General features: G+C 42.3%; 1 protein-coding gene across 1 annotated transcript in view; it reads left to right on the forward strand.

Annotated features, from left to right (window-relative positions):
- Nucleotides 1–8,154, forward strand: part of xirp1 (xin actin binding repeat containing 1) — a 48,019-nt gene extending 39,865 nt beyond the window's left edge. The window contains exons 9-12 of the mRNA XM_036518739.1: nt 540–682; nt 905–961; nt 2,149–7,077; nt 7,550–8,154. Of these exons, the coding sequence (XP_036374632.1) occupies nt 540–682; nt 905–961; nt 2,149–7,077; nt 7,550–7,558 (5,138 nt within the window). The 3' untranslated portion in view covers nt 7,559–8,154. The remainder of the gene's footprint in view (nt 1–539; nt 683–904; nt 962–2,148; nt 7,078–7,549) is intronic.
- The last annotated feature ends 3,749 nt before the right edge of the window (nt 8,155–11,903 follow it).

The following is an 11,903-nucleotide window of genomic DNA, read 5'->3' on the forward strand; positions in this document are numbered from 1 at the left end:
TGCATGGTGTCGTGGAGCAGGCCTTGAGCATTCACACCCAGCTGTGATTGCGGCAGCATACTTTCCACGGGTCCGGAGGCATAACAGAAGTACAGAGATAAGGGCCATTCAGGAAGCCTTCTGCTATTTATACCCTCCTATCTAGGTCCACGTCCTAACAGACGCCAGACACACATTTCAGAAGCCCATAGCTGGGTATACCACAGGGAATGGGTCATTACCCTCTTATCACTCTCCTGAGAATGGTGTCACTACATTCTCAGGCAAAGACATGCACAGAAAAATTGCACAGTGACACGCTTTAACACAATGCCACTGTTTATCCAAACACACCTGTCCGCTGCTTGTTCGGTCACTTTCTACTTGCAACAACAACACACTCACACAGAACTACACAAAATGGCAGGTCAAAATGGCATGGTCAAAATTGTCCTCAGCCACATGCAGAGGATTAGATATTGGGTGGAACACAAACTAAGGACTATTTTCATGCACATATGGCTGTATTTACACCATCATTTCTCTTCTATGTACTCTAGGAGAGAGGATCTTGTCTCAGCAAGACCTAAGGGATAACTTTACTCGACAAGGGGAGAAATCTTCAACTTCGGTGAAAGCCAGATCTGCTCTCTATCTGTCAAAAGCAGCAGCTGCCAACTCCACACACAGCACCACAAAACCAGTGAGTGCTTGGCATTCCGAACATTCCTTCACTGTCACCTTTAAACCTTGGGTCAGGATATATATATATATATATATATATATATATATATATATATACTTATAGTTACAGTTATAATATAGTTATGTATTGCACTTGTGTCTCCAAATGTTTTGAAAATAACTTTTAAAAAGTTGAAGCTATATATTTAACTGCTGATTTTTTTTCCCTTATTTTTAACAGGGTAGTGTAATACAAGAGCACACCATTCACTCGGGAAAGAAAACAAAAGCAAACAAGGTATGACCAAAGTTTATCTGCTAGACAACTATTACTCTTGAGTGCAGTGCAACTAACCAAACATCATGATGACTAAACAACAAGTATGGCACAGTCTGAACTATGTAGACATTAGCAGTCCAATGCATCAGTTTTCCACTTTAAAAACTCAGGGAAACTATCTGGCTGGACACACTAAGTATACATGAGTCAATCTCATAAGGGCCCTTACCCTGTGTGCTTGTACTAAACACTAACATAGAGGTATATTTTAAAACACTTGACTTTTGGAGAAATTGTCTAATTAATTTCCCTATTAGGGACATATGTCAAATAATTATTTTATTGTGATATATAATAATTACTCACTAAGAAATATTTTCTCAGAGAGCAGCCTTAGGTTAATAAAAATTGATAAACTCATGTACAAGAGGTATTGTGTTATCTCATGAGCAGTACTTATTTAATTTTTCATTTCTTATCATAAAAGAATTCACTTTTTATCTGTTTCATAATCACACCATGAAGACACAAACCACATTCATAATGAGCCTGAACTACAACACAGAAAAATTCCTTTACAATAATGCCCCATAACAGTGTTTCCAAGTCCTTACCAAGGGCATCTAGAAGCCACACTTGTATTAAATTAATTTGATACAGAATTAGATTACCCTGAACAATATGACATTATGACAATGGTTGGACAACCTCTGTCCATAATTACTGAGATGTTTCACATCATTTACCACCAGTGTTGCACAAAACATAATTGAATACAATAGTACTACAGAAACAGGATCCTTGATGTCATGAAATGTCTCTGAATTACATTCTATCTCATCTACATGATCACCTCATCAAAGTCTTTGTCTGGATGGAAATAAAATCTCCAAGGATTTCAGAGCAGTGATTCAATCTAAGCACAACAGGGCAATCAGGGTTGATTTTGAAAGCAGATCACACAAAAACAAGACAAACAAGCATAAGGTACTAACCGGTGTGGAGTTCATTTAACCTTGCCTGCAGTGAAGATGGTTTGCAGTGGCACATCTCCTATGATGTCAACGCAACTCACACAGAGGTATGAGATTGCTTAAACTGTCATATTCATGGCTAACTAACTTAAATTTTTTAAATATTATATTGATCTCACTTTTTGACTAATGAAATATGAAAATTAACACAGGGACTTTCCTTCTATTTAGATGGCAGACAAAACCCAACAGATTAAAGTTTCAAAAGGACCCAGCAAGGAGGATGACCTCCCTCCTCCCCCTCCCCCTCCCCCAGCCCCAGGACAACCCCATCTGGAGGGGTCTCAGGTCACTGGGGACCAAGGTCAAGCCTTCTTGCCAGTTCCTCCACCAAAGGAAACGTTCTCTGCATTTTACCAACAGCGACAGAAGAATGAGCTCAAAAGGCTCTTTAAACACATTCACCCAGAGCTGAAGAAGAATCTCGATGAGGTTGTAGATGAGGAACTGGTGGAAGTGCTGAATTCAGAAACCGCACAGACAGCAGCTGACTCTGGGTATCAGGGTGAGGTCCAATCCATGAGGTGGATCTTTGAAAATTGGACTCTTGACAATATTGGAGATCCCCATGCTACTAAAAGGCTGCTGGAAGAGGAAACACTGCAGAAAGGTGATGTCAGGGGCACTTCCTCCATGTTTGAGCACCGTGAATTAGACAGTGGTCAGCTTTCCACAAACATGTCAGTTTCGAGAGGAGACCAGGTCAAAGGAGACGTCCACACAGCTACATGGCTATTTGAGACACAGCCTCTGGATGCTCTCAACAAAATCTACCCAGAGGAAGGAGAGCTAGTAGAGGCTGTGCTGAAGGAACCCATTCAGAAGGGGGATGTGACAGGAGCAAGGTTGCTGTTTGAGTCCAGGCCCCTGGATGCCCTTGGTCGCTGCAGCTCCATCGAGGATCACAGCTTCCTAAAACTGAAGTCAGAGATCCAGGAACAGAAGGGGGATATCCAGAAGACCATCAGACTCTTCCAGGCAGAGCCCTGCTGTGCTCTCAGGGACAGCACGGGCAATGTCCATGAGATCAAGTCCATCTGTCGGGAGGAGATCCATAGCAGCAGTGTCAGAACAGCCCGCTGGCTGTTTGAGACCCAGCCCCTGGATGTCATCAACAAGGATGCATCCAAGGTGCAGATCATCCGTGGCATTTCACTGGAGGAGGCTCAGAAGGGCGGGGTTGACAAGAAACGATGGATGTTCGAAACGCAACCCTTACACTCAATTCACGAAAATATCCAGGAAGATAAGTTCCAGGGGACCGTGGAGGTGGTGGAGGCAGCCGATGTCAGGGAAAAACGACAGCTGTTTGAAACCCAGCCTCTTGCTGCACTGAAAGGGGAGTCCTCTGGGGAGGTACCATCCAAGGAGGAGATCGTTGGAGGAAATGTGCGATCCACACTGTGGCTATTTGAAACCCAGCCCATGGACAGCCTGAAGGAGAGCTACGAAGTCGGCCACTTGAAAAAAGTAACTGTTTCCAAAGATGAAAGCGGAATGGTGCTTAACAAAAAGCATACATTTGAAACCTGCACCTTAGACAGTATCAACAAAGAGGAAGCTGAGGGAGACAGGAAAAGTGATGTCCACGAGATACAAAAAGGCGACGTTAAAGTATACAAGCACCTCTTTGAAACAATTCCACTCAGCAACATTTCATACCCTGAGAATATTCAAGCGGTTAGTCATGAGGACATCACAGCTGGAAATGTCCAAGGCAACAAGGCTCTTTTTGAGAGCACACCGCTGTACGCGATCAAAGACTGGTCTGGCAATTTTCACAAGGTCACAACTGTGAGCCGGGAAGAATCCATCAATGGGAATGTCCAAAACTACAAGTGGATGTTTGAAACCAGACCCCTGGACCAGTTTGAAGAAGGAAAGGTTGAGGTCATTCGAGGCATCACCAGGCAGGAGGACCAAGCCGGTGATGTCAAGACAGCAAAATGGCTGTTTGAAACACAGCCTTTGGATTACATTCATTCTAAGGTAAACCAGACAGAACAGCATTCATCTGTGCAAAAGAAGGAATCACAAGGCGGCGATGTCAAGACATGCAAGTGGTTGTTTGAGACACAGCCAATGGACATTTTATATGATAAATCAGAGAAGAAACCTGAAGAGGAAGCAATACCAAAAACCGATGTGAAATCCCACACGTGGCTATTTGAGACACAGCCTTTGGATAGCATTAAAGACAATGAAGAACATCATTTGAAGCTTTGCAGTACCATTCAGGATGGTGTGAAAAGTGACGTTGATGTGAAAACCGTGAGGCACCTTTTTGAGACTGAGACATTAGACAGCCTGGCAAGAGGAGCAGAGGCAGAACAAGATGTGAGATATGTCAGCAAGGTCGATGTCCAGTCTGGAGATGTTTCTCGAGTCAAAGAAATCTTTGAGACAAAGTCCCTTGACGAAATTGGATTAGCATCTGTCACGGTTTCAGAGGCTGAGGAGCAGGGTGATAACATAAAAGCAGGTTCTGTTCACAAGTTTACCTGGCTTTTTGAGAATCATCCAATTGACACCATCAGAGACGAGGAAGATGGCATCAAAGAAAAGTGCACCATTAGTGATGTGGAAGGTGGAGATGTTGGGAACAAAAGGTTCATATTTGAAACATTCTCTCTGGACAAGATCCATGAAAAAGACCAGCTACTCGAAGAGCAGTTTGTGTGTGCTGAGCAGCCTGTGAATATAAGCAATGTGGATGTGAAGTCCAGCACCATGCTGTTTGAGTCCCAACCTCTGTATGCCATAAGAGACAAAGAAGGACAGTTCCATGAGGTCACCACAGTTCAGAAAGAGGAGGTCATGAGTGGAGATGTCAGGGGAGCTCGATGGATGTTTGAAACAAAGCCTCTTGACACAATCAAGCCCCAGGAGGAAATCTTTGTTATCCGAGCAGTCACACAGGAGGACGTTCTCAAGGGTGATGTGAAATCTGCCAGATGGAAGTTTGAAACGCAACCACTGAATTCTCTTGTGAGCAGAGAGGTGCCCGTGGTCAAAACTGTGGAGGATGTTCAAAAAGGCGATGTAAAGCTGAACAAACAGAACTTTGAGTCTCAAGCGACCACCAACAAAAAGTACGTAAGGATGGTAAGTGTGACAGATGTCCAACGAGGTGATGTCAGGACATCTACCTGGCTCTTTGAGAATCAGCCCATTGACTCTCTGAAGGGGGAGCTTCTGGAGCAAGCCCCTGTGCAAACAGTACACAGAGAGGACAATCAGAAGGGAGATGTGAAGAGATGCACCTGGCTATTTGAAACACAACCACTGGACACCATCAAGGATGCCGATCTGGCCGCTAACACCACAGTTCGTGAACAAATGCCACAGGCAGATGTGAAAAGCACAACCTGGCTATTTGAATCAACACCAATCGACAAAATCAGTTTTCAGCACAGGGAAGAACCAAGCATCACTGTTGAGAGCGTGAAGGAGACTCTACTCCATCTCTGCAGCTTTAATGCCATTCATTCTCATGGTATTGTTATCGAAGCCAATGAGACCAGAAGTGTGAAAATGGCCAAGTACCATTTCACAAACAGTGAAGGACCAAAAATTCAGAAGGAAGAGATTGTTGAAGGGAACATCAAAAATATTATGCTGCAGTTATTATACCAAACAAACCTGGTTCCCCAGGTAGCACTCCTACAGGAGGATGAACATGGCCATGTTCAGGCCACTAAATTTGAGATTCCTGAACAGCAACCTACATCTAGTATGCAGCAAGAGAAAGAGCACAAAATGGAAAACATAGCTCAGGTCATTGAGGGTCTTCTTAGTCAAAACGAGTCTCTGAAAAAAGGAATCGTAATTCAAGAAACTGAGAGCGGTTATGCAGAGATGACTGTTTATTCATTTGTCATTCACAGTGAAAACAAAACAGAAAGTCAGGAAATAATAAAAGGAGATGTGAAGTCCACGATTGGCAGCCTGTTAGCTACTGCTCAGGACCAGAAGACCCTGACTTCATTCAGACCAGAGCAAAGTGAGAAAGGGAACGTCAATCTATACAGGAGCTGCATTGAAAAAGGAGACCTGAAATACCTGAAAAGCCTTCAGACAGAACCATCAGATGATGATCTTGATTCTGTCTCCAAGGACCAGATTGAGATCATTCAGGGGGATGTTAGGGAGGCAAAGAGAAATCTCAACCAACACAAGGAGCAGGTGGAGCGAACAGTCCTGGACATTGTACCAGGTGATGTAAAAAATGTCAAGAAAGTCTTCTCCTCTGAGGGTTCCATTGACCAGTTCAAGGACAGCTGTGTGCAGAGAGAGGAGATCATTCGTGGAGATGTTTCCTCAGCAAAGCAGTCACTTGGACAGGCAGTGAAACAGCCTATTGCGGTGGAGAAGGAGGAGATAGTGTCAGGTGACATCAAGGCAACCATGCAGTCTTTGGAGCAGGCTAAGCAACAGAGTATGCGAGTGGAACGCAAAGTTGTCATTCCAGGAACTATCTATGACCTGGATGTCACATCCTCCTTGGCAGAAACAAATGGAGATGAAAAGCATTCCTCTACGATGAAAGAAGAAATTGTGTCAGGTGACATAAAGGCTGCTAAGCAGTCTCTAGAACGGGCAAAGAAACAGAGTTCCCGAGTGGAACGTGAAGTGATTATTCCAGGTAAAATATACAACCTGACTGCTCCATCCCAGGAAGAACTTTCCTCAACAGAAAAACAAGGCATGAGCCACAGTTTGGGGGCCTCTTGTGAAAGACAGGAAATAGAGAAAACCTACCAAACAAATTTGGTGGAAATGGGGGGAAATGAACAAAATTCAGATTTTCAAGCAGCCACAGAGAGTTTTGGTCACACAACAACTGAAGCTAAGGGCATTCAACAAACATCCCAAGGAAAGCATCACATTGTTGTCCAAGGAAAGCAGCAAGCTGTCACTCAAGGACACTCAGCACAACAAAGGCACATTGTTGCCCAAAAGACCTCTAGTGTCCAGCAAGTACAGAGTTTGCAGACATCTGTGGAAGTCACACAAAAGAAGGAAATAACCCATGTCTCAACAACAAAGCAGTCCACATCATCCTCAAGAAGCCAGCAGATCACATCAGCTAATCAAAAGGTCAGTGATTCTGAGAAGATGCAGGGAACTGATGAGAAATTGAAAGCTTGCCAGAAAAGTACATTTGCAAGGGGTACAGTTATAAATACTAATTCAGGTGATGCACAGCCAGCTGTCTCTGTTGTAAATCCTGTTGTAAAATCAGAGAGTGATGCTCAGAGTTCAGAAGAGCAGGCAGAAGCAGATGTTGTTGTGAGAGGAGATGTCAAAGCTGCTATTAAGTCTCTCCAGAGTGCTGCAACAGAGCAGAGGACATTAGAGAAAGAAGACATTGTGAGAGGTAATATGCAGGCCACTCTGCAGTCTCTGGAGAAGTCTAGCGTTAATGTTTCCAGAGGAGACTTTAAAGCTGCAATGATATACAGAAATGCAGGGCAATCTTATTCAGAGAGCAGAAAGAAAAAAGTTTCTGTTGGCAAGCAGTCTGTCATAGGGTCTGTAGCTCCATCTGATGCTGAATTATCTCCTTCAGTTTCAGTAACTTATGGAGAAAAGCCGGCCACTGCAGCACTGAATTTGGCACCAGTAGCAGACCCCTGTCCCGATGAGAGCTCTGTTTTGACAAGTAAACCCCAGAGCCCACCACCACTTCCTCCCAAAGCTTTTGAGAAACCTGTGGCTCAAAGACCAGCCCTTCCATCCAAACCGCACCACACAAAGGCCAACCCTGATGTCACAGGAAATGTGCCTGCTCCACTGAAAAAGCCTGAGCAACAAATCCCAGAAATACCCCCCAAAACCAAACACCAGTACATACGAAAACCACTGATTCCCCCACCTTTACCTCCTAAACCTGTGTCCTATCAAGAACTGTCTAAGGACTTGTTGCACACTGAAGACGCTAAAGAACCTAAAGATGTTCAGATGGTCTGCAAAGGATTCCCAGGACGTTCAGTATGTTTAAGTGGCACCGAGGAACAACATGTTGTGAAGAAAGACACCATTGAAGGCACTGAGCTAACAAAACTAAGGGATGATGTTAAACATGTAGAAGTTATGATAGACAGACAGACCGATTCCTTCAGTGATAAATCCACAACTACAGTTTGTGGTGGAACTGAACAGGATAAACACGTGCCACAGAAAATCAATGCGGCAGAAGAAATCCGGGCATGCATGCAGACATACTCTGAGAATGTAGACACCAGCTTTCAAACAGGTCTTCAGAATTTTGGGGAGAGGAAAAAGGGTGTTGTCATTACCAACCCAGTTCTTCCCAAGAAAATGAAAGTGATTCGAGCAGAGGTCAGCAATGAAAGATGCATGGTCATGGAAGATACCTGTTTTAAGCAATCACATGCCCCAACAGAACAGGAATATCCTTGCTCACAGCAATTACAACTCAATGCTGCTGATCAAAAACACCTTCCTTTTCATTGTGGAACCCATACACCGTCTAAAGACAGAAGTCATAATGATGACCACCAAGAGCTAACAGAGAATAAAGTAGTTCTAAGGGAGAAAAAAACAAAAAGAGAGACAGAGGATGAACGTCGGCAAAGGCTGTCAGTCCACAAGGATGAAATTATGAGAGGTAACGTGAAAGCAGCAATGGAGATTTTTGAAAATCTGAGGAAACAAGAGGAGCTGAAGATAATTCTCTCAAAAGTAGAGGAAATAGAAGGAGAGACAAGTAAAGTTGATGTAAAGTCTTTGAAGACCTTATTTGAGAATGTGCCTGCTTGGATTGTTGCTCCTGGCAAAAAAGCAAATTATGCAAAGACTAAAGGAACACAGAAGGTTGAAAGGACAGAGTCCCTGAAAGATGATGCAGAAAATGTGTCCTCAATGGAGGCCGTGTTTGGAGATCTTGAAAGAGCAAGTGAAGAAATAATCCATTTGAAAGAGCAAACATTGGCAAGGCTTATGGATATAGAAGAAGCAATAAAGAAGGCTTTGTATTCTGTCTCAAATTTAAAATCAGAGGCTGACATTGCTGGGCTATCTGGACTCTTTAAAGAATCCCTGAATAATGAGCAAAGTTCTGCCACACCCAAGAACATAAGAAAGATCAGTATCATCTCCAGCAAAGCCAAAATGGAACAAGGAAAGGAGATATCAGAAGCTAGTACAAGGCAAAGGATTGGATCATCAGGAAAATCAGAGGAAGTGCAAAAGTCAGGACTACAGGTCCCAGTAACCAAAACACGCACAGCTTCTCCCTCCTCTCCTTCCTTCATCTCCATTCAGTCAGCTGCAAGAAAACCCATGGAACCTCCCACATCTACATCATCCAGTCCCCAGCGAGCCACAGTTCAGAGTTCTCAAAACTGTCACAGGTCCCATGGAATGAATGGTGATCTGGGGCAGCACACAGCTCAGAAGGAATTTGTAGACAACATCTGCAGTCCTCCTGGACCTAGGCGTAAAGTTAGCGTGCTGGAGGTACAAACAATGCCCGAGGAAGCTGGAATTGTGGGCACCAAGACTGTTAGTGAAAAATATGAGGAAACAGATTGCTTTGGCAACAGGTTTGTTTCCTCCAAGACATCAACCATTGTTACCAAGCAGTCTGAGACAAAAACGTCCTCTACATATGAGGTAGTTGCCAACCCAACCAGATATGAAGTAGTGACATCGCCTCTTATGCGGAGGTCTGCTCACCCCTTTGCAGAACACCCTCAGTCTACGGTCAAAGAGGGAGGAAGAGTCTTTGTTACATTCAGCCACCCAAAGACAGGAAAACATTAATGAGGTTCATTTAGTGTTGTAGGAGTTGCAGGGTGATTGCTTCATATAGTATCAATCTTAGACCCAATGTTCAATATCACCGTACGTGCTTATCATGTCGTATACATGTTTTATTCTTTTGTCCTTACTTTTTTATTTTCGAGAGATATCATTATCATCTTGTTATTATACTGTCATGTACAACTATTATTTATGAATGCCATTGTTTCATTTAATGATTTGTTTCCCACAATTAAATGCAGAGTTTACTGGAACATTTTTTTCTGTATCAAGGGTAAATTGTTCATTAATTACAATTCCCAGACACATTTGTTTGAACTGTATATTATTGTAAGCAATTAAATAAATTATCTGTACTGAACAAACTGAAGCATCATTTCAATTTTCTTGATATATGAAATGAATGATTCAGAAATGACAGTCTCACAAAGTAGAATTGAAACCTTAATGTTACCCCAGTCCAATTCACATTCTTCCATCTAATTACATTGTTCACTCTTTAAGTAGGAGGCTACATATGCTTTCATTACAGAGAGCAAGATTCAGTCATCATTGTAGTTGTCTAGCTACTGAGAAACAAACATTTTCAGACCAAATTTGGTTTCTACTCAAAATTTGATATACCGTATAACAATATTGTAATATCCAGAATCATTTGTTTGATTTCTGTATTCAGTAGAATTTATCAGATATGCTGCACCTTGCACCATCAAGAAGACTTCCACAGGAGTAGATTGGACCTTCTAGTTTTCAGAATTGTGTTTTTATGTATAATAATAAGACCATAATAATGATTATAATCAGCACAAAAAATATTGAGATAAGGAATTTTTCAATGATTTTCATATTGTTATCGATGTTATTTATGTATATTCAATATTATTGTCATCACAGTTACAGCTGCCTCCAAAAGAACTGTGTTCAGCCTGTTTGACACCAGTCTATCCAATGGAGAAAATGGTGGCTGATAAGTTAATACTCCATCACAACTGCTTCTGCTGCAAACACTGTAAAAAGAAGCTCAGGTGAGATATCCACACTCACATTATTCATAAATTTTAATTCTAAATAAATACCCTTATTAATCACACAAAACCCATCAACAACCAATGAGAAACTAAAATAATAATAAAGCCTGAGATAAATCTTTAAATTTATACATGGGATTAAACTGTCAATAGGGAAATCTCTTTGATTTTTTCTGCTATCTTGAATAATCAAATTGCCTTTATCAGAAAATCCAACATCAGTCAGCATTCGTCAACATTCCTATAACAAGATAATTGATCAATTCAGTTCACATTCACATTGCTTTCTAGTTAATGGAACACAAGGCCACGGTCACCCACTTGTGATTTCTGGGTTTTTGCTTTATTCCAGCATCCGCAACTACTCTGCTCTTTATGGAGAATTCTACTGCACATTTCATTATGAGCAGCTGTTCAAACGGAAAGGGAATTATGATGAGGGGTTTGGTCACAAACAGCACAAGGACCGCTGGCTTCCAAAAGCCACAGAGGGAATCCTTGAAGATATGAAGGACAATAAAAAGCCTGTATGGGAACCCAAGAGCACCAAGGTCATTTTTGAGCCCTCAAAGGGGGTGTCCACATCACCAGAGCCAAAATTCAAAGGGGCAAAAACTGAGAACAATTCAGATGTCAAACTGAGAATTAGCTGGCCTCCAGAAATAAAGGTCTCCATGATTCATTCAGCACCACAAGCTAATACTGGGAAAAGGAGACAGAATGGTTTCATCACAGAGAAAAGGACTGAAAGCCCCCAAAGAAGATATGATGCAGGTTACTCTGCAAAAAGCCAAGACAGAAACAATTCAAAGTCCAGTGAAGCAGCCATGGACAAAGGGGTCCCCTCATGTCTTACAGTGAAGAACAAGACCAATTCCTTTACTTCTGTTTCAGCAATGAAGGAAGAAGCTAATGTTCCAGCATTAGGGCCAGAAGATTCAGCTTGTTCAGATGTTGCATCCCCATGGAAGGTCTCATCTAAAATTGCGCTTTTCCAAGAGGGTACACCAAAAAAATTTAAATGTCCTTATATCTCTCCTAAACTTACAGGAACACCTCCAAAAGCTACTTCGTTCACAAACCCAAGTTCTGTCTCACCTGGCTCAA

This window comes from Megalops cyprinoides, chromosome 24 (assembly GCF_013368585.1).
Source record: "Megalops cyprinoides isolate fMegCyp1 chromosome 24, fMegCyp1.pri, whole genome shotgun sequence".
NCBI lineage: Eukaryota > Metazoa > Chordata > Actinopteri > Elopiformes > Megalopidae > Megalops > Megalops cyprinoides.